Here is a 27008-nt window from a genome sequence, read left to right as displayed (position 1 = left end):
CGCATTTATAATATATTAATAAAGTTATGAATTAATGCAAAATATCTATGTGTTTTTGATTTTGTGTTATTTTAATATTTGAATATTTGAACACACTATACATATTATACATATCATACAAATATAGCTAATTTGTTAATCAAATTCCATTTATTGAGCTATATGGCGTATATATTAAATTATTTTAAAATATAAATATCAATACATGAAATAATAACAATTTGTTAAATCATTATTATATTATTATGTTTAAAGTATTATTTCAAAAAATTATATCAATTAATAATATGTTTTGACTATTCACGTACTCAAAATTCTATTCGTAAATACGTCATTCATAAATATAGTTTGTCGTCACTTACAGTGTTTACAAGTGATTTAAAATAGTCATGACGTAAAAAGTTTGTTTAGTACAATAATATATAATAGTAATTAGTAGTAATCTAATTCAAATGGAAAAAAATTATATACCTAGTCAGTACTCAATGATCATTATAAGTAAATTTATAAAAATACTACCAAGTAAACAAATTATTTATCTGTCCATCTTCTGTTTTGATTTAAATTTGTTCATAGAATTTTTACTTTTATAAGTAGATAATTGGAAAAAATAGTAAAGTTTGGAATACTCAATGTGTAAAGACAAAATTGGTATCTATTATTATTTACATACTTAAAATTATATATAAACCTGTGTTCTAATTATCGACACCATCGTGAATAGCAATGGTTATGCATTGTATTTTTTACCGATAATTGTTTGTTCATATGTTACAATTTAATTAATATTTATATAAGTAATGCTTTTTTAAAATTTAATGTCGTTCTTCGTATAAAATATAAATACAATACGAGTAAAATGTCTCTTAAAAAAATATAAATACTTTTCATATTGATCATATTAAGCTTCAGCTATACATTAAAGAACTTTCCAGTTATTTTGCAATAATTAAAAATTTCAAAACATCGTATGATATTTATAATGGCAATAAAAAAATAATATGATGGCGTTCAAGTTAACAATAAATAATAAATAAATACATTTAAATTAATATAAATTATAGTGAACAATGTTGATTTTTGCGAAAAACAAATTAGGAATATTTTAGCACGTAGTTTTTTTTCGACAAATCAGCTTAGATTATCGCAGTCCTCGAAATCGTCCAAGTCACCGATGAAAAAGTGTTCGATATCTTGCAGTGATTTGTTTTCGGTCTCGGGCATGCACGCATACAAGTAGAGAGTTCCGATTAATGTAATCGATCCATAAACGGTGAACAGCCCAGGTAGTGTAAGCCATTCTTGCATTTCCAAAAATGATTTCGTCAAAATGAATGTCATCAGAAACGCCAACGCGGCAGTTAGTCCACTTGCGATGCCGCGACCCCTATAGAAACAACATGTTAAATTTAAAATAGTATAATTACTTTTTTTATAACTATCGATTAAGTGTACTATTATATTATAACTAGAAAATGTCTAAACTTACTTTGTTGGATATATTTCACTGACCAACATCCATGGAATAGGAAACACACCGTAACCAGAGAAGAAGAATAAGGCGTTTAACAATATCATTGGTATCCACGTTGACGAAAATGAGAAATAAGTAGTAGAAACCATATACATTCCGATTCCGAGCATTGAAAAAGCACAGAGCGCCATCGAAACCAATGTGATAGGACGTTTGCCGAACTTAGCAACAGTCAACACGTTCAATAGAGTTCCTACTAAGGTTAATATAGAAGTATATACCTAAAAAAATACGATTAATTAACAATATATAATCGTTTAAATGTTGTGTATAAAAAAAAAAAAAGAAAAGAAAAGGGCGCACTATGGTTTGTTAATGTATAAAAAAAAATATATATATAATTTATGAAAAGTTTAAATAATTATTAAACGCAATGACGAATCACAGACCAGTGTCCACTGAGCAGTGCACGGCAAACCGATTTCGCTGAATACAGCTATCAGGTACGGCTTGGCCGGTATGAATGTGGCGAACGACCAGAAGAAAAAAAAGAGCATTATGAATAAAAACGGCCGGTTGAGTTCAGGCGTCCAAAAACTTTTCAGCGTGTCCAGAAAACCAGTTTGATTTTGATTGGCGAGAATGTCGATTTCGGCTGTAAAAAACGTAATTTATAAATATTATAAAATCGCTTTGCACAGGATCTAAAAAAATCATAGACCCTCGAGTATCTTCGACTTCCACCATTTTTCCTACCACGTTTCAGACATACGATGACTTCGCCCCATTATATAATAATATTATCGTCTATGCTTACCATTGGTATTGTCGTTGGTGTTGATCTGCAAGTACTTAACGTACGATAGACGTCGTTGGTCTAGTCCGCAGTCGACGTATTGCTCGAGATCGACAGATTTGTTAAATCCTGCATAAATCGAAAGTTCGGAAAACTCTTCTTCCACGTCGGCCGTGCTCACGCAACCTCTCAGATAGGCCAATGATTTTTTTGCCTCGGTTGGCCTATTCCTCGACAACAGCCATACCGGCGATTCAGGTGTCTATGTAAACAAATAGAAAATATTATACGAGTATCGAGTATAGTGTGCAAGGACAGTAAGGTGACGGAAATGTAATATAATATGATACACAAAGTGAATCATTGATTCAAATACGTATTCACGTTTTCGGGAATAATTTAAAAATATTAAAAATCGACCCCACTCATTTTTACTCAGTATACAACATAGTATCAATGTTTGTATTATTCATTTTAGAAAAAAAAAATTATATTGTTTTTGTAGGTTTTATTTATTTTGTTTAGGTCTACGCCCTACGGGATTTCTCCGTAAAATTACGTTCGTCATGATAATTTTTAGTTTACAAAAATTAAATTTTAAGTTTTAAAATACTGTTACACGGTTTGTAATTTTTACTGATATAATAAACTGCATGAATGCAAAGTAAATACTAAATAGAAATTCTAAAACTTCTATAATGCGATTAAGGTTATTTAAGTTTTTACTTTAGAAAAATGTATAAAATATTAAGTGTGACCAAGTTACTCGTAAAACGATGACCAGTTTGGTGTAATAAACTGGTTTAGTCCTATGTTATTAGTGGTCATCACCTTTTTTTAAATTGGTCGTAAACTATCAATTTTACGATTTTTCTTAAATAAAAAGTTAACTAACTGTTTAAACTTACAATTTATGTATATATATTTACACCGGGTTTTAAATGTATGATTTGATACATTTTGGTCAAGGGTTCAGTTTTTAACGATTCAACAATAATTCTAGTTATTTTTCCTCATACCTATAAATTATCGCCATGTAATATGTTACACGTGTATATCAATATTGTGATAAATAATAATAATAATATTTAGGGATCTGAATTTCACGCATTAGTGTGTTTTTCATGATGGTTATTGGTTATAAAGTATTTTAGGTGAGATATAAATTTATTTGATGAATTTAAACACAAAGTTTGTCTCCGGATATTTTCGTATATTTTGTAATATACTTGTGTATTACATAAACACATACTTAACAAATTTAGTCTTATTTCTTACTTACAATACTGTTTTAAATACTGTTTAATAGTTTAAATGTATATGTTTCATATGCACACTATTGTTTTCCCTATTGTTTTCATATATAGGTACTCTTAGCTGCATGTTTTCGAAAATATATTACCTTTTCTATAATATTTCGATTGTTCCCCCGTACGCGCTCCGAAAATGCTCAGTGCAACAAGTCCTGAACCCCAACACGTAACAATCACGCGAAACGAAAACACATAATTATGTTATAATATAATAAAACATGCTTACCAGGAGCACGACGGCGGCGAACGAGACGACGGGCACGGCCATGTTGATCATGGCGACCGTCCGCCACGGCATGACCGTCGACATGAGGTACGCGACGAAAGAACCGAGCATGATGGTGAACGTGGACACCGACGACAGCGGGCCCCGGAGCCTGGGCTCGACCGTCTCGCCCACGTACGTCAGCACTGGCGCCTCGCTCAGGCCCATGCTCAGGCCCAGGGCCACGCACGACACGTACAGATCGAACGCGTTGCCGGCCCGCCACAGCACGTACCAGCCGATCAGCTGCGGCACGCTCACCAGGGCCATGCACCACTTGCGGCCCACGATCTCCTGCAGCACGCCCGACAGCAGGCCTCCCGTCGGATGGCACACCAACAGCACGCTGCCGTACCACGACGCTTCCGTTTCCGTCAAGGTCATGGCGTCGGCGCCGCCACCGCCGCCGCCGCCGCCGTCGTCGTCCAACATCAGCGACCCGATGACCACCGTCGGTATGGCCAGCGACATGCCGAAGCCCAACATGATCACGTTCTGCACGATGATCGTACCGATCTGCACAGTTCACCAACGATAACGATTTTATTATTATTAGGGTCGCAGTGCGTTTGTAACGAATGCGTTACGTTTTCGTTTCCGTTCTATGGCTTATTGTACGTAAAACGCAGCTTCCAAATAGAATATTATATTATTATATGACAATAGATTCGATTTGGAAACATTTGTTCTACGTTTTTGGGCGATTTCTCTTTTTTATATCATAATAATATTATATCGAGCTGCATTCGTCGAGCGTTTTAAATGCATTCAATTCGTAGCGTCGATAATAACAGTTCGCTTGTGTTCGAGTATTAAACCGTCGAATGCCCAAAGACAATTAGAGTTTTTTTTTTTTTTTTTTGTGAAAGTTTATTAAAGTCAATAGAAATTATTTGATAATGCAAATACCGAAAAAGATCCCAAATAATTTACTTAATACTTTATTTTTAACGTATTGTGCTTTTATAAATCTATTGTTCGTTCGCTTAATGCTCGTTATAACTTAATACGCTATCCGATCTGTTGATTTGTGTTACTGAACCGGCTGTATTACCTACATTTTTTACTCGATTCGTTTTTTTCTTTATAGATTTTTAATTTTCATGATTAATTATACTATCATTTTTTTTTTTTTTTGAGGTTTATTGATATAGTTTATTAAATTTAAACACTGTCAAGAATACTTAAATTATTGTAGTGCAAATAACGTGTGATGCGTATAAAAATCAATACGATTGTTATTGTCATTGTTGTACTTGAATAATAAGTGTTATTAATATATTTTTTTTAATGCCAAATAGTAGCTTTTGCCCTGAGCGATCTCACCCTACAAGGTTATACATCCCGCATATGGCTATTCTTTTCTCATTATTAGAATATTTAGAACAATCACTATAGTATTGCATATCATAATATTATCTTTTGTGTACATATAAATAATGAAATAATTAGAGAAAGCTGGCCAAACAATTATTATTATACTAAATTAATTCTGAAATGTAGACAAGAACAAAGTAATGGATGACTGTTCAGTTTAATTGATGCTGTGGACTGAGGGTAAACTTTCGTTCTTTGAAAATCTCTAATATCATTATGTTTATCAAGATTGTCAAAATCTTTAGGTGATGCTTATTTTATCGATATTAAGATTAATTAAAACATAATTATTTCGTCCTTAAAATCGAATAAAATATTTTTAGTTTTATTTTTTATGACCTTATGGATTTACGATTACTACTATATACAAACACGGTCATTAATCATACTATCATACTACAACAAACCAATTAATTGCCATTGAAATACTTAATAATGATTTTTTTTTTTTTATTCTTGTGCGTTTATTTTTTTCGTGAAATGACGTATAGATTAATATTAGTACCTATATCAATATGTTCATTTGAAATAGGCATTTTGCGTTGACGACTATAATAGTACGCTAGTACGTATGTAGGTACAAACGAATATTAAATAATCAACACGATTGTGTATCAATGGCATTCGCGTATGCGCACACCATGAGGTCGACGTCAATCTAGTTTCTTATTATTTTAATACATCAAAGATCCTTGATAATATGTTTGATGTGAGTTGTTCCGGCTTTCTACTTCAATAACGTTCTTTAATCGTTCAATTTTATGAGTTTGATAAGTTTGAATATTGTAGCAAAAGAACTTACTATTTATAAAAGTTTATTGTCTTAGTTCAAAAATATAATAATTTTTATTTAGAGTAAGGCTGATACTAATTTTAAATTTTAGTGAAATTCAAAACTTTTCTCTGATAATTTTTGGATTTATTTGGGAGATTTTATTATTACATTTATTATGACTATTAGGTATCATGAGTCATTGTAGAGCTATAATTATGGTAAATCCATTAAATTCTCCGAGTCCAACTCACAAACTTACATTTTATTTGAAGTTTTAACTTTTAAATAATATAATATGTATACATATGTATAGATACTAAACTGGTAAATATTTTAAACGATTATGTAATACGTTTGTGTTTAAGTTATGTTAATTCGTGCACTATGTGTATTTTATAGATTAAATTAATTGGAAAAACTAATTGGTCGAAAATAAAAATATTTATATTGCTATCTAAATTTGATTGTATTTAATAGTTTTATATAATTGTATAATATTATTGATAATTACGTATAAATATACAGTAAAATTATTTAAAAAAAAAAAAAACACTACTAAAATTATTTAAAAATTTTTTTTCACTTACCTAAATACTGTTAGTGTCATTAAAAACGAACTTCAACAATAGATAATTACTAATATTATACTTTCCACATATTTTTATTAAAATAATTACAAAGCTATAAGACTCATAGTATTTTATTCAAAAATTTTAATAAGTTCAAAATGTATGAATAATATTATAAGAAATAATTCAAAAGTGCATATTTATAGAGTCAATTGGTATATATTGTAAGAAATTGGAAGTTAATTATTTAAAACACAAATAAAAATAAATATATTAATATAGAAATAATGAAAAAAATAATAATCTCAATAATATATAGGAAGATTATATTTTAAAGTAAATAATACAAATAAATAAATTTACTAAGTAACAAATTTAAACTTTTGAACTTAATAAATATTAATTTAAAAGTAACTATTATTTTGTGATGATAAATGAAACATAAAAAGTATATACTTACTAATTGCTTATGTACGGTATATATGCTTTATTTAAATAACTTTCAAATTTAGTTCTTTGTATAAAAGTAATTATATAAATCAATGTAAACACGTTTTTAGTGATATCACTCAGACTTTAGAATGAAAAAAAGTTAGTTCTGAATAAAATTAGTTTAATAGTCATATTATAATAATTATCATAAGGATAACAATCTCAGTTTTCCAAAGTGTACCAGTTAAAATGTATAATTGTTAAAAGAAAAATAAATAATAAATAAGTAAATTACATACTTGAGCTAATGATGATTTAAACAAATTGTACTCCATGTTCCTGACATTTTCTGCGTCTAGTTTTGACGATTTAAGTTCGGCCATCATCGGAATAATAACAAACAATAGTGCAAAATATTATTATTATTCGCGATAATAAATAACGAATTTAACGATCGGATAAAAGCCAAGACACAACGAAAAGAGTAGTTATTTACCACTGCAATGATGTGTACATGGTGCATGTATGTCGTGTATTTGTGTACCCGGTGTTAAGTCGTAACTTACTACGCATACGTTTTGACTCCGTGTCGCAGCACCGAGTGGACGGTCAAGGCGTTTCGGGTGATAGTCAAGGACCGTCGTCGGGATATTTGGTATCTGCTCATGTAATAGACGTTCCACAACAAATAAAAAAAATAAAATAAAAAGTAATAACAAAAAGAGTGAGGAGTTTTTTACCGTATCTGTTACATGGTATCGGTTCTAAGAAAATGTTAACGAGTTCTACTACTTCCTCAAAATTATTTCCGGAATTAAACGTTACACGACTTTATCGCGGATAGGATTTGTTTAATGTCTACAGTTCTACACGTTATGCACTTCTAGCTTAATATGTATTATTTCTAAAACACATGTTTTTGAAATAATATTAGGTTTATATTTGAAAAATAATTTTTTAATTTTTAATTCATTTTTCAATAAATTGTTTTATTTTTTTTTTTTGTTTCTTATTGTCTATATCATGTTACCATATCACTTCTTCAATCATTTTTAGCCTAATAAGCTTAGAATTCTCATACTATTGCTAAGAAAACAGTATTTCTTGAAATAATTAAATATTAAATTATTTTTAATGAGTTTGTTTTCAACCAAAAGTTATGTCTCATGTGTATGTAATGTGGATGCATAGGTAAACCATATAATAAATTATAATTAGATAATACTTGAAATGCAAATATTTTTGTGATGAAACTAATAGTGTTATTTTATAAGTTTGTTACAAAAATTTGAATTCTTAGGTATTCCTTAAATTATAAAAATAAGTACAAACGAGGCAGGATTACAGGATATATTATATTATGCAAGGCGTCGACGTATAAATCATATACTCATAAATTGTCTTATTGATGAAATATTATGTAATTAGATGTACGACTAAGATTATACAGTACTGAGTACTGACTATTAAATATAAAATATAAGTAAAAGGTTAAGTATCAATATAAATGTAACAAACGTGTTAAATGCTGATTATAGTAACAATAAAAATAATTATAATTTTCAAACTAACTAAAGTGAATAAAATTAATGGAAAATTATCATACACATTTACAAATAAAGTACTTATAATCGGTATGTACAACTTATTAAACATATTTCATACTTAAAACAATTTTTAAAATAAGAACGTCTATTATATATAATGTTTTTTTAAACTTCACTAATTATTAAAGTATAACATTGACTAGTCTATACAAAAATAAGTAAAATAATTTATTATACACTTATTACAAATATTACAACAATAATAACAAACAAAAAAATAAAAAGCAATATGAACATTATAAAATTTAACAAAAGAGTTCCAATAATTGTATATCAACTAAAATAAGATAAAAATTATGACTACAAAGTATAATTTATTAAGTGGGCTTTAAACAGAAGGGTTTAAATTTTTTTACAAAATTACTATTTTGTACTATCTATATCTTGTTAAGTATATACTGTACAGTTATTTTATTGATTGTAATTAAAATCAATATTTTAAACATAGATAAAAATTTATAATATTGTAACATTTAAATTATATAATATTTTTTTTAAATGTATCCTACATATTTAGAATAAATCAAAAAAAGTTAAAACCTCGTTCATTTTAAGTCCAAGGTATTTAAATTGGTAATAAGATAAAATATTTTGAAATTTTTGTCATTGAATATTTTAATTTTAAAATAATATAAAAAATAACATATATCATAATATTAAAATATCAAGGAACACAATTATTGTTAGAACAATTTAATAGTATCAATAATTACATTAATATCTAATAGTTGAAACAATTAAAAAAATATCAAGTCTGAACTACATAATATTATGTTGATGTGTCAATACACCATTACATTTTGGTGATTAGTTCACTATAGGAATAATATGATATTATTATTATAATGGTTGATTTTTGTTAGTTTTATTTACATAAATTAATATATGATGCACTGATAAAAAAAATAACTAGATTTGAAACTTATAAACTATTTACTTCACAATACATTATTACGGTCGTCTTATAGAATAATTTTATTCAAAATTAAAGTTTTTTAATTTATTTGAAAAATTCAGATATTTCTTGCAATGTCTTGTTTTCAGTTTCAGGTAGACAGAAATAGAAATAAACACAACCGATCAAACCTCCAAATCCAAATATAGTAAATGTATTGTAGAAATCCACTAAATCAACGACATTTGGATAATACTTGGTCATGAAAAAAGTAAGAATAAAAGACAGCGTTGAACAAATACTACAGGTTATGTTTCTACTCCTGAAACAAGTGTTATATTATTATTTACAGAATATTGATTACTGCGAAATTTCTTTCTTGTTGACATATTTATTACAAGATGTCTTTTTTGTCTATAGATACACATTTAATATTATATATTATAACAATAAATCATTTCAGTATTATATTAACACAGTTATTAATTTATTTGTTTTATAAACTGTGTATGCTATTTACATAAACAATTGTATTACAATTTATTATTATAATCTTTAGAGTAGGTAAATATTACTTTTAAAATGTTATTGATACGTAGATTTACACGAGAATTGTTTATTTTTCTTAGTTTTAAGTACTTGCCAATTATGATTTAATTTTATATTAATAAAAACAGATTAATTATGGCGATGTACTATTATTGTTAAATCGTATCTATGTGTTAAATTTAAAGTGGCATTTGCTTTGTACTCACTTTATGGGGAATATTTCAGTAAGAAGTATCCATCCAATAGGCATTATGCCGAACGATGCTACGAACGTACTAATAAAGAAAAATACTAGTAATAACCAAGATTTTATTTGGCTTGAATCCGTCCAATAAGCACCAATCAACCCAATCGATATATAACAAATAGAACAAATTGATAACGTCGTTAAAGTGAGGAATCGTTTTCCAAGTTTGTTCACCAAGAAAATAGTTAATATTCCTCCAACTATAGCTATACACAACGAGAAAGCCTATTTAATAAATAAATACAATTAATAAATACACTAAATAATGTAAATAAACGGACAGATATCAATTACAATTTTTTTAAATGCGAATAATAATGTATAACTTGGTTCTTGAGTTACTTACTACGGTCCATTGAACGTCAACGTTGGCGCCAAATGTTAAAAATACTTCCACAAGATACGGTCCAAATGGAACTCCAGATAATAAATTTGAAAAAAAGAAATATATCAGCAATAATCGAAAAGGTCTAAGAACATCGGGCTGAAACAGTTGTTTCCAAGAACTGTCCGAATCATTTTTGCCGTTTTTATTATCTGTATCGAACGACAAAAGTAATAATTATTAAAAAATTATTATGAACAACACGCGCTAGTAGTTTAGTGCGGATAAAAAAAAAAAAAAAAATAAATAAATAAATGAATGAATAAATAAATAAAATTACTCGACGAGTTTTTATTTGTTGACACGAACACTACCATTTCATGAAATTCGGCGGAACACTTATCGTGTGTCACCCATCCTCGTAATTTGCCTAGCGTCTGTTGCGCTTTTTCTTTCTTGCCCTTGGACAGTAACCACATCGGAGAATCTGGACTCTGCGTATAAAACAATAATTATTATTGTTGCAATCGATGAGTGGTTTATCTTCGGGCTACGGTTGATGGTATAATATATATGTTATAAACATAATGTATCGCACGGATTTTTCAATAACACTTTTTTGTGTATCCAATACAAAGTCATATTCGAATAAACAGTAGGTACAATGCGTATTCGAATATTTGTTTTTAAGTGTTATGTTTAATAATATTATTAATTTAAATTTTTCTCAACATTCGCATTGTTGTTTCGTATAAATTTTTATTTTTCGATGTTTTATTCAAACGAAATATGTTATTTTTATATGCATGTTTTAAATATACTGTAAAATAATACTTATTCAATACTCCATAATATAAAATATGTTTGTTTATGCAAATTAATTTTTGATAGTGGCGTTTAATTAGTATGTTCAGGTTTTTGGATTTCGGTGTAAGCTATTAAATACAACATTTTTAGGGTTAGATCATTTGTACAGATAATCCGTATAGGTTAGGTAACCTATGTCGCATCTATATCGCGTAATTGTGCATTTCGCGAAATGGTCAAAGTTTATATCCATTTCACGAAATGGAAACACTTTTTTTTCACTTCATGTAATTCTGCTATTTAGATAAAATTTCACAAAATGGATGAGTTTCTGAATTGAAAACACCAACGCGAGTTGGTTAGATATTCAATAAGTAGACGTAAACGTTAGATAGGTATTACGGTGATAATTTTATATTATATTAAAAGATCACTATTGTAAGTAAAAAATATAATTTATATAATCTAAAATACCGGAAATATTATAGAAATAATAGCTACTCTGATTTAAGTATCTTACACGAGGTAATTAATTTCACACAGAGCACTGCAATTCATAATATAGTTTTGATATATCTATACATATAATTATAAATGTCACGCTAAATGTTTGTCTACATGACGGAACTAGTTCCGTTATGTGTAGCTTATGCATCCATTTCACGAAATGTTGTCCGTATAGCGGAATTACGCGAATTGGAAAAAAAGCATTTCTATTTCGCGAAACGCGCACAATTACGTGATATGGACGCGACACACAGACATTTTAAACGTTTATAAACTTTTATTATCTGTGGTTAGAGTTTATATAATACAATGAATTTTTCAGGAAAATGAAAAAATATGAAAACACGTTTACAAACACGTAATCTACCTATTTGAATAATAATTCATCTGAAACGAGTCTAAAGTTTTGGTATCGATTATTTTACCTACCTCGGTATAACCGCTCATCTATATTTTACAAGAGTACACACAGGAATGGCGTGTACACGTACCGTCATAACTCATAATATATAATTACCTACCACGCACAAAATCGCAATGGTTATGACCGGTATCGCCATGTTGATGAGCACGGTCAACCTCCAACGTCTGGTGATGGCGTAAATGGTGGTGAACAGCAGCGAACCGCAGAAGAAGAACACGTTCGTGGCCGACATCAGGGCGCCCCTGAGCTTCGGTTCGCACACTTCGCCGATGTACGCGGAAAACGGGCCGCCCGAGAAGCCCACGCCCAAACCCATAATTATCGAACACGCGTACATGGTCTCCACATTTTCAGCGTAGAAAAACATGATCTGAGACACCAGGTACGGTATATTGGTGATTATCATGCAGTTCTTGTGGCCGAGTCGATCCAGCATCAGCGACGAGATTATGCTGCCCACAGGCGTGCACAGATACAGTAGACTTCCTGCGATGGACACACGCGCGGTCAATGTTGGGTAGATGATGGTTAGAGTGGTTAGATATGTAATGCCTACTGAAGCGGTTTCGTCCTCCTTGTCGCCAAAAACGAGAGTTTCGACGCATTTTCCTCGCACCGTTAAGTTATTTATTATTATTATTATTTTTTTTTTTTTTTATGTAAAATATTTTTTAAATATGGCTTAGGAAAATTATCACACTAATCGCCTATTGTTAGATTTTTCTCACAGAACTGAATAAATAAATAAAATTGTTGTATTTGTGTTTTTCTTTTAAAGTTGTTTGCTATTTATTACGACATTACAGACATTCAAATTATATCAGGTAAATGTGCGTAAAAATTTAAACCACTTTAGTTTCTATGAAATATTTGAACACAGACGTGCGTGTTGAAAAATGTTGGCAAGATGAGGTAGATATCAATTGCATTCGGAGCATTCGTTTGTTTTAGGTGTGAGTATCTAGATATAGTAAACTAAGTAGTAAATAAATATATTCATACTCACCGAACCAAGACATCTGTTCAATGGACATAGTTAGCCATTCATTTTCATTTGAACGGTTTGATAATGCTCCTATGATGACTGTTGAACAAATCAGTTGTGTGCCGACTCCGACTTGTAAGAATCCAGCTCCAACTAATGCTAAACACTGTAATAAAAATCAATACTGATAACGGAATTTATTTTTTAAAATAAATAATAGAAATAGTATAATACTTTTTGTATGTTAAATCATCCAAGTTATATTTTTTAAGTATACTCAAACAATTTAAAAATATTGTTAGAAATTGTTTTTACTCAAATAGTTAAGTAAAATATGAATAGTATTTTTTTTTTTTTTTTAATAATTAAAAATTAAACTATCTGTAAAGCATAGTTTAGTTTAATTTATAGTAATAAAAATAACTTACTTGAGAAAAAGTGGATTTAATACCGTATTTATAGTTACTATTAGACTCCATTCCATGGACTATATTTCTTTTGTTTTCGATGAATTAAAACTACAGAAAAAACATGAAAGAATAACTTATTATTATAACAATTTTAAAATAATAGTTATTGTAAAAATATTTCTTTAATCTAATAATTTTTAGTCAATTTTATTATTTGATCTATAATTTGGGTAATAAAGTTAATTACCCTTAATATTTAATTTTATGCTATTTAAATACGTTTTATTATCTATTTTTATAAGACTATAAAATGTTTCTATGAGAGTTAAAAATGTAAATTAGAAATATAAAATAATATTATCTTAGATAGATCACTCTTCTGCTTAAACGTAGTCCTGATAGCAGTCATAGGGTTTATGTAGGTACCTACATAATGATATTTTCTTATAAAGAAGCAATAATAAAATGAATGTAGGATTCTTTTAATATACAAAGATAGCTTGTTTAAATACCACTTTAGAGTGTTTCTAATAATCTTATATTTATTATTTTAGCTCTTACTACTAAAATTGTTATTGTCCTATATTAATTTATAGCAATAAATAATTCATTTTGTAGGTCAGAAATATAAATATCATCGAGATAAAAGTTATGTAGTGTACATTAATATAATGCTTTTTTTTTTAAACATCTAAATACAATAAAATATTATAAAAATCACCCTCTTCAAATATAGGTATCTTATATTTTTATAATTTTTCTTTAATCTCAATATTGAATAATATGTATTTCATAATTATTGCTTTTTAGTTTTGGATAAATATTTTGTTATTTGAATAGTTAATGTTATATTTTAAGAGGACGTTACCCCGCTATGTTGTCTTTAATTCATACATAAACAACGGAACAAATTTGAGTTCAACAGTTTCAATTTTATGTTCTTAGACTTAATATTAGAATAAATTAACTTATTATTAAACTTAAGATAAAGAACAGTTGATTTGTACAATATAAATATATTTAAGCGAGTTAATAGTATTAACTATACTATATCTTGTTTAAAAATTAATAGATCATAAAAACCAATAGAAGTTGATTGAGAATTGTGTTCTTATCATTAAGTTTGATAGTAAATCAAAATCAATTTATTCAAATATTTAAGCTATAAACATGAAATTGAACTACTGAGTGTAAGTTATGGAATGTTTTGCATCAATAAAATAGAGAATACACTTTTGTATGTCGTACTCATGCATGACGTCCTCTCAATAAAATATATTGAATTAATAAAGTAAAATAGTAAGTTTACCATTATTCAACTAACCTTGTATATTTCTATGTTCCGCCACAATTTTAAAACTAAATAAATAGCTTTATGTGAATTCCATTCTTTGACAGCTGATATATTTCTAGCTATAAAAAAAAAATTAATATTAATACAATTATTTGTAGTATTGAACAACCTAAGTAGTTATCTTAATAGAATTTTGTTACAGAAAATGAATCGATAAATTTAATTTAATAGTGAATCTATTCATTTACAATTCGTAAAAGATACTAATTTATTATCATAATATAATCTAAAATATATTTTAATATATTGCATCTAATTGCTATACCTTACTAAACTAAATACCTGGCAGGTAAAAAATGTTGAAGGTTTTAAGCGACGTTCTCGTACGATTTTAAACTAGGAAAATAATATTTATTTGCGATTTTGCCACTTCTTGAATTATTAATTATTATACTCTGATATTGTAGTTGTATGTTTTATGACTAACACTAACTATACCATTAACTAAATTATGATTAAAACAATTACCACGTCCAAATCACATGTAGTAAAATTATAATATTTTTAATAATTTGTAACGTTATCAATCTTATTCAGAGGAATCTCTAGAAAAATAATCATCTCATCTTTATTTGAGTGAGATAATTTAAGTATTTGATAGAGATTTTGGAGTTCATTAACACAATTGAATTATATTTATTTAAAATACATGTTAATGTGAACACACGATGTTATCAGTTTTCATACATTTTTATTTTTAAATCAGCAATAAGTATTGATATTTTCTAAGAATTACCTATATAGATTAAAGACATCATTTATTAATTGCTTTTGGTTTTTTTTATTTAAATCATGTTGTCTTTTAATTTTACTTGTTACATTATATAATATGTAAAAGAAAATTAACATTTTAGTAAGTGCTATATTATGTTACATTTTGTTACTTACATTTTTAGATTTTAATTATACTTAATATATCCTTAATATTCAATTTTAAAATACGAAACATTTCTTTATGTATTTCTATTATCATGTATAAGTAGATAGGTATTTATTGTATAAATTCAAATTAATATGTAATCAATGCGGTTACCATTTATACGTACTATGTACAATGTGCATGAATATAATTAGCTTTATGTAAGTTTGATTAACGGTTACAAATTATTAACTAAATCTACATTAAATCAATGCGTAATTTAATAATTTCATACCTTGTATTTCTACCTATTGTACCAGGTACATATTGTTTAAATGTACGTTTGTAAATAAATACCATTAAAGTATGATAATAGTTTAAATAACTAATTTTAACTTAAATAAATAATTTTAGATTAAATTATATACATACATACGTATATTGTTATTAAATTATTATACTTAAATATTTGGCACAATACAAATAATAGTTTATAGTTTTAAAATTTTTGTTAGTAATTATGTCTTCTAAATTAAAATACGATTTCAGTTTCAAGACATGTAATAGCATAAACAATATTGTTTTAAGAGTAACTTTTTTTTTAAATTAATCAATTAAAGTAACTTAAATTAATATAGTTACTGTTAGGATTATTGTTTTTATTAAAAAAATATTCTAAATTTTAATTTTTTTTTTTTTTTAAATTTTTTTAGTTATAAATCCGTAGATTTATACATTATATAACATCAATAATTATTACGCGTATAAAGTATTTAATTGATACATTATTTGAAAACTCACCTAATATCCATTCAACTCCATAAGTAATCTTAGAAGATATGCAAACGTGAACCATTCAACTTCCTCTGATTTAATAGTGCGTAGATCATTTTACAATTGAGTGTTTCTTCTATTAAATTGAGTTTAATCTTATCATCTAATATTAGAATATAACTATAATGATTAGTTGTAGGCTCCCCATTGATAACCAATCAGTAATGCGTGAATTATAAATATGTTATTCGTGTTTTTTTAACTACAACATTTTTAACATAAATTATAGTATAAAGAGTAGAGGGTGTATTAATTTAAAAGATATAAAATGTTAAATAAAATAAAATCGTAAAAAGTTTTTACTGGGGTTTTTTTTTTTTTTTTAGTTTTCTATCAAATATTTTGAATTTAATGAAAATAATTTTAAATTTTGTAATTTAAATAAATTACTGAAACTTAATTTTTAGATTAAATAATACGACTAAATTACAAAATAAATTTTTTAATAGATAATTATTTTATAGTATCTACTGATGCATTCACATAAATGGTAAAGTAATCAAGCATTTGGAACGTATTGTTAAGATTCTGAATCGAGAACAAACAAATTAGTATGAAAACGATAGATATTTTGAAACTACGATTTATACTGAAATTTATCTGTTAAGGTCATAAATAAAATTGAACTACAACAGTTAAGCATAAAAATAAGTCTTAAATATTAATATATTGTTTTATTTTAATATTGTAACTAAAAAATATATATATGACGTATTTACGAAACAATATCTATTAATTAAAAATTATTTAATTTTCATCAACATATTTTTAACAATTTATTTGTGCGTAGTGACTTATTTCTTTAAAATAATCGTAATAAACTTAATGTTTATAATTTATTATGATTTGCGTAAATAAGGTAAATTGTAGGCATAATACTATATCAATGATAATATTACTCTGACGTATAGTATGATTCTGCGTCAGAATGTATTTAATAGATTGTATGGATTATAAAATATGATGAAAAATAAATTTGTATTATTTAAAAAAAAAACACGTAACTATAGATACATTTGTTTAGCTTCGAAATTAAGTTAAACACCAATCACAGCATTTTCAAATCAATTTAAAATCGACATCATAATTTATGTGTAGATTCGTACCTATCACCTATTTTAAATACGTGTATTGTACTATAATTATTGTAGTGATTTGATTAAAATAAAGTTACGATTAAAATGATTGTAAACGATTGCTAAAAACATCTATACATTCATTATTAATATCAACTGATCGAAATAAGGTGTATTATGAAACAGACTTAATCAAAATTAATTATATTCCATTTATAAAACAGTTTATAGGTACATTCATTCATATAAGAATATAATTTTTAATTTATTTATCTAATTCATTCTTTAAAATTAATAAAATGGAACACGCAAATTTCAGATAAGAATGTATACATAGGTATATGAATACAATTATCAGTTATACAAGGTGATTTTTTAGAAGAAAATTTTCATTGTCTGAGATGTTGTCAAAAATTTTAGAAATATTTTTGTTACATAATTTTTAGTCATTTAAAAATAATATTTTTTACTCTTTTTTAACGGTATTGTTTTACTTTTTACTTTTTTGAATGTAAACATACTTGTTTATTTTATATTCCTAAATAGAATATTTTTCTAAGAATTCTAATTAATAAATTAGAGTAATTAATTATTTACTAGTTATACATTCTTAAAGTTAAGATAGTTTAGATGAGTTGTAAAATACGTACCTTGCATTATTTTGGTTCATTACTCTGCTTATATAAACTTATAATGCTTATAACTAATTTACTTCAAGGTATATAAAAATTAGGTACTACCAATAACATAAATACTTTTCTAGAAAAATAGTTTACTTTTAAAATAATCACCTTGTATTATTATGCTCTAAGGTTTTAAATCTTATTATACCTATTTAATAATATGAACTGACGATTAAAATTGTATTTGAATTATAATATTTATATGCATTTTTATTTATTTCTATCTATATTATTTGTATTATGGAAGTGAAAAATGCGGTCTTAAACTTAATAAAATAGATTTTATGTTGATAAAATAATAAATCGGTTAGCCTCTCAATATTAAATTGCTTGGACATTTGATTCGTCGAATCCGTAAATATATAATATTTAAAAAAATTGTATTAATTGTAGTTTTGATCTCGGGCACTTATTTATTTTATATTTTATTTTTAATCTACTGTCATTAATGTAATTAAATTAAAATAGCACATAATGATTTACTCAACAAATTTAAGTGTCTCTTTTCGGGTTGCGTAATCAAACATTAAATTTGAATGAATTAATAGTAAGTTAATTGTCTCTTAAACATGATTTAGTAGCCCACGATTGATCTATTACATTTTAGTAAATTATAATATACTATTAAATTTTTATGTAATTTGATACTAAAGTACTTATAAATAATTATTATTTATATCGTATCATGTATATTTTTAATCTTCTATTATTCATTTTTTTTTTTTTTTGTAATTCATAGATATTAAGTTTTTCTAAATTGCTGCCAAAAATTCTTTAAAAAAAATTATACCTATATATAAATATAATATATGAAAATCAATTTGATTACAATATAGAGGGATTTTATAAATATCATAATATATGCTGTACTTTAATCATTAAGCAACATACAATTTTAAGTGTCGAATTGGTACGAACGTCTGTTTAAATTCATGGACAACAATTTCCTATAGCAGACTAAATTTTTAAAACGGTTGTGTCAAAATAATATTTTTTTTTGCAACATATTGTGTAATAATAATATAATCTCTTCTATTAATCACGACCGTAATTATTACGAATAAAATGTAAAAAAATGTAATTAATAAAATGTGAACCATTTTCATGTTTTAAGAATTCAAAAAATGAACTATGGCGAGAGTGTTTAATGTTTTTGATTTATTTAATGATGAGTGAAAATTGACGATGACCCGACCCGACAGAAAAACATCTGACCAAGGTTTAATATTATGAAGGTGGGTACAAACACGTATAGTGTTGTGCGTATTGTAAATAATAATAATATTTTAATAGGTAGGTATAGTGAATGTCGACAATGACGTACGACGTATAAACCACCACGGCCCGCCGCCAACTCCTTCCATCGGGCAAACGGACCACATGGTCCAGTGACCACTTATTCAGTATAGTTCGGTAATAATAATAAACAACTGCTGTAGTGTGATTATATTAAACACATATTATGCAATATAATTCTACCGCCTAAAGCGCCTGTGCACAGTTTGTTGTTACGCTATCGTTCAGACGGTCAGCTGTTTATATGGCGCCGTTCAGAAAAATCGAACTTACAATGAGTGAGCACTATACTATATAACAGTTTTTGGTTTTTTTCATTGTTGTTTGTTTCTTTATGCATAAACGTTTTAAACGACTGTTTTTATTCTACGCGGCACGCGCACATAGAACATTATGTACGCGGTTAAAAGCAACAACGTTTTAGTGCTATGCGTTTCGGTTCTGATATCCTCGACGTGTCCCGCTGTAGTTGTTGCAATGTACAATGATTATGCAGTTGTACACGGACACATGGGAAACAAATCCAATTCAAAAACTTTGAGACTGGTCCACGCGGTGCGTAAGCTAATAATAATAATTCTATATAACTATGATAATATTATCTTACTAGCTGTGATGTTTGCATCTGTTAAAAAAATATAAACGTGAAAACTCATTTTGAAATCGTTTACAGGTGTTTAGGCACGGAGAACGGACGCCTGCCGACACGTATCCTCTAGATCCATACACAAATTCTTCGTGGGAGCCATTCGGGTGGGGTCAACTGACAAATGCAAGTGAACATTATTATTGTATTTTTTAAAATCTTAAGAATATTAACGATGTTGTTATGATTAGCACGATCGTTTTTTGTTGATCAATTTTGGTATATTCGATTGACGCAGCTGAGTAGAGATTATTATTACATGTATGAATGGGAAAAGTGGAAAGACGACAGATTTGAGAGGATCTTTATAATTTTATGTTATTCCTTGTGATATCATAGTATTAAGCTCACTAGAGTAGTTAATTTCGGTTACATTTTATAAAGATCGATTTTTTTTTTTTTAGTTTTCTCATACGATAGTGAAAATTGTTTACTAACACCAGTAACATTTTAATATGTATTGTGAGTAAACTATAGTAAAAATTTATTTAGTCATATTTTCCAAATGATCTAACAAAATTTTTAAGTATTTAACAATAATAATAAGTTCTTTATTATATAACACAATAAGGTATATATATATTTTGGTATGATGTATTATCATATCGCAATAACAAATATAGACTAAGACTACCTATATAAATTATTTATTGAAATAGTTAATAATTTATTTTTAATGTTTATAATTTATAACCAATAATTCATAGATATTGCGTTATCAATGTTATCATATTCAAATATTTTCAAAAAATTTTATTAGGCATTAAATTTATATTTTACTAAAATAATACATATGTTTAATTAGATGATCGACATAATAAAATAAAAGTTTATAGGCAAATGATAATAGTTATTAATAATTGATTTTTTAAAAAAGAACAACAAAATAATAGATTAAAAATATTATAGTTACGTATACACTTTGCACATTAGTTATTTTAATATTTATTTATTTAATGTTTTTATAACAAACGTTGTAACTTGTAGCAAACTAATAGATAATAATAAAAATAATGTAATTTTTTATTATATACTATACATGTATAATATATAAATAGCCATTAACTATGCTTAAATAATTGATTGATCCTCATTAGCTGTAAGCATCATTCCAATAATTTGTTGATCCTTACATAAATAGAATTGCATTTAGATATAAACAATCAGTATGTAACTGTGTGCGATAGGAAGATATGGAAGAATGGAACTTTGGTTTACTTGAGACAGTATAATATTGAAGAGTCAATAATGATTAGACACCAGTTAGACATTCGAGAAAGGTTAAATTAGCGTCTAGCCTTCTATAAACTAATATAATTAAATCAAACCGGTTCATAACTGGAAAATAATCATAAAGATATCTATAACAATGTTTATATTATTTAAACACTGCAAACTTTGCTAAACACACCAAGTTTATACTTACCACATAAAGTTTATAGGACCCCACACTACAGCTCCATACTTAAAAAAAAATGCTTCGTAAGTGCAATATAAACATTTTATAGTAGTTCATTATTTTAACGTATACGTATTCTTCTTAGAAAACAAAACATTTTAGTGTCTTATACAACTAATTAACCTAAATTAGAGTAAAAATTCAACTCACGATCAAACAAGATACAAAAATCACTAAGTTATTACTTACCTTATCGTCCAATGATAATTTAAGATTTCCATAGATTAAGTTAAGTACTAAATAGTTAAAATTTTGTTAAGTGTAATAGACGATAAAGTATGACATTTTGAAAAATTAATTTCTAATCCATGTTCATTGGCCCAGTTCAGTAAATATTGAGATAATTTTTTTGATAAATAATTGTCTCTTAATAAACTATAATTTTAGATCGCCATAAATAGAATAAATAAACAAAAATTAACGATTTAATTTTAATATTTTCAATAATTTAGGAATACAATAAATATATTAGTAAATATAATGTGAGATTTAAATAAATTATAAAAACAATGTTTCTTAGGTTATGAACTACACTATATTATTTTATGATTCATAAACTTGTTTATAAAGCAGATCATTGAATGGCCATGAATTAATTCACAATCATTTTTTAGTTAATAAACAAGAAAATATGAAAAAAAAATCAACATTTTTAATATTTTAATCATAAATATAAAATATATAATTTATTTTTATGATACAAAATTTCTTAAAACTTTAATATATTTTTTTTAAATAGGTAGATATTGCTTTTAAAATTGAAAACTAAAGGTGAACATAGTACTTGATTATTTTCGATCGAATTACCCATTAGGTGTGTGTGACGGGATAAAAAATGTCTCAATCGTTAGGTTTTAATAAAAATTATCTGAACCACTTATAAATTCGGCGCAACACGATTGTGCCCGATTTACCTTTTTCCGTTCAAAAAACGCAAGACGATTTGCGAATATATATCAGTGTTTCTGAATTGCGTACGAGTATCATTATTTAGGATGAATACAATTTATTAATTTTTAGTGCATATTTTTGTTATTAGTTTATATTTTTACGCATTTTTAATTTTTATTTAAATAATAAATTATGAAATATCGTCAAAATAAACAAAGTTGCAAAACTTGCCAGCATATAATAAAGTAGACTAAAAAAAAGTTGCAAATATACAAATAATTGTGTGTAGCAATACATTAAAATAATACAAAAAATTTGATTAAAAAATAATTAATAAATAAACAAATGATTTAAAAATAGATTTATAAAAAGTTAACAATAAATTGACAACAAAATATTATCTCAATTATTCAAGTTCATGTACTTAAATCCTGGTTATACATATTGGGAAACTAAGTTTAAGGAAAACCAAGTCCGATTTTTAAATAGTGTATTGGAAAATTGTTAATATATGTATATGTTATGTAATATATAATATATATATTAGGGACACACACACACATACACATATATATATATATATATTGGAGCGCAATCGTGTTGCGTTTTGTGCACGTAAAAAGATAAAAAGTGCTCGATCGTGCTAATTGATTGGGCTCAATCGTGTTACGTTTTTTGAATGAAAAAAAGTAAGCCGGGCGCAATCGTGTTACAGCCTTATAAATTATACTATATATAAATAATACAGTGTGTGTATTATGTATTTGTTGTTTTGTCAGAGAGAGAAAAAAGATACCAAATCATTCAAATTAATAATTTAGTATTGAAACAAAAACACTCGTGGTACTGAATTATCCTTAATTTTATAATTATTTTTAATTTAATTGAACAAGTAAAATTTAAATTATAAATGCATAATTATAAAATTAAATATTTTTGTGAATAATTTTTAGAATGGTAAACGCAAACAATACGAGCTCGGAAAATTTATCCGAAAGCGTTATTCTGGATTTTTGGATGTTCTTTACTCTTCGAAAAAAGTTACATTTAGAAGTACTGACGTTGATAGGACCAAAATGAGCGCTCAGCTAGTTGCGTCTGCCATGTACAAGCCAGTTGGTGTACAGAAATGGAATAAATATTTAGATTGGCAACCTATTCCGATACATTCTGAACCTCTGAATGACGACCGAGTAATATTTTAGTATTAAATTTGCTTAATTAATTTCTGCGTTTCTACTGTTAGTAGTACACATATGTGTGTGCTACAGTTGTTGTTAGTGCGAATAGACTGTCCCAAGTACCACGAAGAAAGACAAAAAGTAATGAGTTCCGCCGAAGTTGTCGAAGAGCTTAATACTTATAGTGACTTATATGGTTATCTGTCCAATCATACTGGACTGGCTATTGAAGATCCTGACGATGTACAATCGATTTATAGTACGCTAAAAGCTGAGGTAAGTACCTACTTAATAGATATATTTTGGAATTATACTTTACATGTTAACACAATATTATAAATTTTGGGTTATTGTACTTATGGTTCTTAAATTATAAAATATAAGTCTAATTTATTAATGATATTTATTTTTCTACTCAAGGCAGACTATGGTGTTGCCCTCCCAAGTTGGACATCCAAAGTATATCCAACGAAATTGGCTAAAGTGACATCTAGAAGTTTTATACTAAACGCATACAATAATGAAATGAAAAAGCTCAAGGGAGGTATGTTTGTATAACTATAGATAAAATATACAAAAAATATGTTGAATCAGACTTTTTAAGGTCCGTTATTAAAACAAATACTGGAAAACAGTAAAAATAAAATAAATCAACTATCTACACATCAATTATATGCTTATGCTGGTCACGATTCAACTATATCTAATCTTTTAATTGCTTTGGGTATTTGGGATGAGCAAATACCTACGTATAATATGTTAGCATTACTTGAGTTACATGAATCAAAGAGAGGAAATTTCTACTTTAAGGTATTTAATGAAATTAATTAAATTTTTTATTCTTATCTATGTTTAATAGCAAATTTTTGTGTTTGAATATCACATACATTTATTTTCATATTGTCTAGGTGTTTTTGCGTAACGAATCGTCGACAGAGCCTTATCACTTACAAATACCCAATTGTAAAGACGATTTATGTACTGTGGAACATATCATGAACTTAACTGTGAACGTTATACCATCAAATTTGAGTGAAGAGTGTAAGACTGATAATCCCAAATTTTCGAGCTTAACATTTATTGATCGTGGTCCATAAAATCACAATTAGAATAGATTAATTTATAATATTACACATTCTTGAAAAATTTAATAAGAATTACCAGCTAAAATATTAAATATGTGATAACTTTTTTTTTCATTTGTTCTATTTAAACAAAAATGATATTTATTTTTATTGTTCGAGAAGAGGAATTAATATACCTATAATTTGAATGGAGGTTTACAAGTTTGCCTTTTGATAATTATACTTTACGTTTGCACTTAATGACTGTCTTTATATGAAATAATCTCAATTTTATAATGTATACACAAAAAAAAAAAATAATCTTCTTTTAGAAGTTATTTTTATCGTTATTTAAAATAACAACAACATATGCTAAAAATCTAAAATAAGAGTATCGTATCCGTATGTGTGCGAAATTTTATAGTGATTGTTATGTATTTTAAGAATTCAAGTTGAGCAAATTTTTTAAGTCTTCAGTATTATATTATGCACGATTATAATATTTATTATTTTTATACATTATGTTTAATTATTAGTTTTTATCGACTGAACACACATTAGATATATCAATAAATAAACTATTTTTGATATTACTTGTTGAGATATTTTATCCATTTAATTTAATTTTTAAAATCTACGTGAGCATAATAGCACAAATAAATAAAACTATCCAATTAATCGTTTAATTCAATAACTACAACTCATAATATTTAAGTGAGCTTTAGTGAAACTGTAGAAAAAAATCAGCATTTAAATTCAAAGTATCTTTTATTCCGAATTTATAATTTTTGTTTAGTATAGTATAACAGCAATAAAAAGTTCTTACCTTGCCTAGCATGTGTTTAAGTTGAGAGTTCGATGACCATTGGTTTGCTCCACGAAGGTTCCAATACAGTTCCACGACAATTATTATGAAAATGCGAACAACTAATCCAAGTAGTTGTGTATTATTTATAGAACCGTTGAATACAATTAAACGTGTATTTTCATATAGCTAGTTTTTTCATTAAACATAATATTGACCCACTTATTATTTACGTAAAATATTAAAATAATATCGATCTCGTTTGAAAAAATATTTTTATTTTTTTGTGTGCGACTGTAAAAGCAGTTATTTGTAACTTTTTTGTTGTTCTATTTCAATGACTTGATATGAGTGAAAAAAGTGGTGTACAGTATGACGTACGGCTTTGTTTATTTTTTAGTTGCTTCCTATGGTATGAAAATGACCATCAACCCACTTGTAAGCCACTCGTTTTTATTGGGCATTTGTAGTACAGAAAAAAAATCTGTTGAACTATAAATTAGTATGACTCGCCCTAACCGATTCATTGAATATATTATGAAATAGTTTGTCTCCAACCTCATTATTGGAAATTGCGTGTTCGACTGATTTTAATATAGTTATGGCTTCTTATGTATATATAATCATCCGCCTGATAGTTTTTAATTGCATTTTAGTTTCTTCACTAATATTGGTGTTTTGTCGTGTGTAATTTTATTCAATGTGTCTAAAATTTTATTGTTAAGTCATATATGTAATGAAGAGAAAAGTAAATATTGTATTTGTGTGAATATACATACTCGCCACTGTTAGATTTCCATTCAATACAAAATTATTTTAGTTTGATAAAAATAATAGGTGACAATCAAAATTATTTAAAATATAAAAGTACACTTTTTTTTTTTGATATTTATTTATTTACATTTTTTGTACAAAAAACTTGTGAAATGTAAATAAAATTTATAAACAGTAACATATAAATATATAATTATACTAAACAATGAATAACTCTTATATTATGGCATGGATAAATCTAGATAAATAAATTATATTTTAGAAATGTTTAGAAAGACATTAAAGTGTTTAAGATTTAAATTATTGATTTTACAAAATGATTTTATATT

The 27008-nt window shown here is 26.7% G+C and overlaps 3 protein-coding genes across 5 annotated transcripts; 1 reads left to right on the top strand and 2 right to left on the bottom strand.

Annotated features, from left to right (window-relative positions):
- Positions 1-616: 616 nt before the first annotated feature.
- LOC112591219 (facilitated trehalose transporter Tret1-2 homolog) lies at positions 617-7623 on the bottom strand. The gene is made up of 6 exons (XM_025334974.1): positions 7301-7623; positions 3810-4364; positions 2292-2532; positions 1924-2129; positions 1490-1755; positions 617-1387 (listed from the first exon to the last, which is right to left on the bottom strand). Exons 1-6 carry the CDS (start codon positions 7385-7387, stop codon positions 1132-1134), a joined length of 1611 nt encoding a protein of 536 aa, XP_025190759.1. The 5' UTR covers positions 7388-7623; the 3' UTR covers positions 617-1131.
- A 1927-nt stretch (positions 7624-9550) lies between these two features.
- On the bottom strand, positions 9551-16890 carry LOC112591619 (facilitated trehalose transporter Tret1-like). 3 transcript variants are annotated; one of them, XM_025335488.1, is made up of 9 exons: positions 16772-16890; positions 15082-15170; positions 13776-13865; positions 13369-13513; positions 12460-12848; positions 10965-11118; positions 10646-10836; positions 10259-10524; positions 9551-9825 (listed from the first exon to the last, which is right to left on the bottom strand). In XM_025335488.1, exons 3-9 carry the CDS (start codon positions 13824-13826, stop codon positions 9609-9611), a joined length of 1413 nt encoding a protein of 470 aa, XP_025191273.1. In that variant the 5' UTR covers positions 13827-13865; positions 15082-15170; positions 16772-16890; the 3' UTR covers positions 9551-9608. The 3 variants fall into 3 exon arrangements, with proteins under 3 accessions (XP_025191273.1, XP_025191282.1, XP_025191290.1); XM_025335497.1 differs by lacking the exon at positions 16772-16890 and adding an exon at positions 15377-15518; XM_025335505.1 differs by lacking the exon at positions 16772-16890 and adding an exon at positions 15394-15518.
- A 3108-nt stretch (positions 16891-19998) lies between these two features.
- LOC112597808 (prostatic acid phosphatase-like) lies at positions 19999-25215 on the top strand. The gene is made up of 7 exons (XM_025344033.1): positions 19999-20414; positions 20533-20631; positions 23809-24048; positions 24127-24312; positions 24457-24580; positions 24641-24846; positions 24945-25215. Exons 1-7 carry the CDS (start codon positions 20253-20255, stop codon positions 25131-25133), a joined length of 1206 nt encoding a protein of 401 aa, XP_025199818.1. The 5' UTR covers positions 19999-20252; the 3' UTR covers positions 25134-25215.
- Positions 25216-27008: the final 1793 nt, after the last annotated feature.

This window comes from Melanaphis sacchari, unplaced genomic scaffold, assembly GCF_002803265.2.
Source record: "Melanaphis sacchari strain LSU unplaced genomic scaffold, SCAv2.0 Contig0_pilon_pilon, whole genome shotgun sequence".
Lineage (NCBI taxonomy): Eukaryota > Metazoa > Arthropoda > Insecta > Hemiptera > Aphididae > Melanaphis > Melanaphis sacchari.
This window is presented reverse-complemented; position numbering and strand designations above follow the sequence as displayed.

What these genes read in the sequence shown, in the direction of transcription:
- LOC112591219 (XM_025334974.1), bottom strand. Translation starts at nt 7,387, where the DNA reads ATGATGGCCGAACTTAAATCGTCAAAACTAGACGCAGAAAATGTCAGG. An exon ending in TTAAATCATCATTAGCTCAA is followed by an intron (nt 4,365 to 7,300) that starts GTATGTAATTTA and finishes TGAACTGTGCAG; the next exon opens with ATCGGTACGATCATCGTGCA. An exon ending in GCACTGCTCAGTGGACACTG is followed by an intron (nt 1,756 to 1,923) that starts GTCTGTGATTCG and finishes GTATTTTTTTAG; the next exon opens with GTATATACTTCTATATTAAC.
- LOC112591619 (XM_025335488.1), bottom strand. Translation starts at nt 13,826, where the DNA reads ATGGAGTCTAATAGTAACTATAAATACGGTATTAAATCCACTTTTTCT. An exon ending in TTAAATCCACTTTTTCTCAA is followed by an intron (nt 13,514 to 13,775) that starts GTAAGTTATTTT and finishes TTTTTATTACAG; the next exon opens with TGTTTAGCATTAGTTGGAGC. An exon ending in CCATTGCGATTTTGTGCGTG is followed by an intron (nt 11,119 to 12,459) that starts GTAGGTAATTAT and finishes TTTTATACGCAG; the next exon opens with AGTCCAGATTCTCCGATGTG.
- LOC112597808 (XM_025344033.1), top strand. Translation starts at nt 20,253, where the DNA reads ATGTACGCGGTTAAAAGCAACAACGTTTTAGTGCTATGCGTTTCGGTT. An exon ending in AACCTCTGAATGACGACCGA is followed by an intron (nt 24,049 to 24,126) that starts GTAATATTTTAG and finishes TGTGTGCTACAG; the next exon opens with TTGTTGTTAGTGCGAATAGA. An exon ending in GAGGAAATTTCTACTTTAAG is followed by an intron (nt 24,847 to 24,944) that starts GTATTTAATGAA and finishes CATATTGTCTAG; the next exon opens with GTGTTTTTGCGTAACGAATC.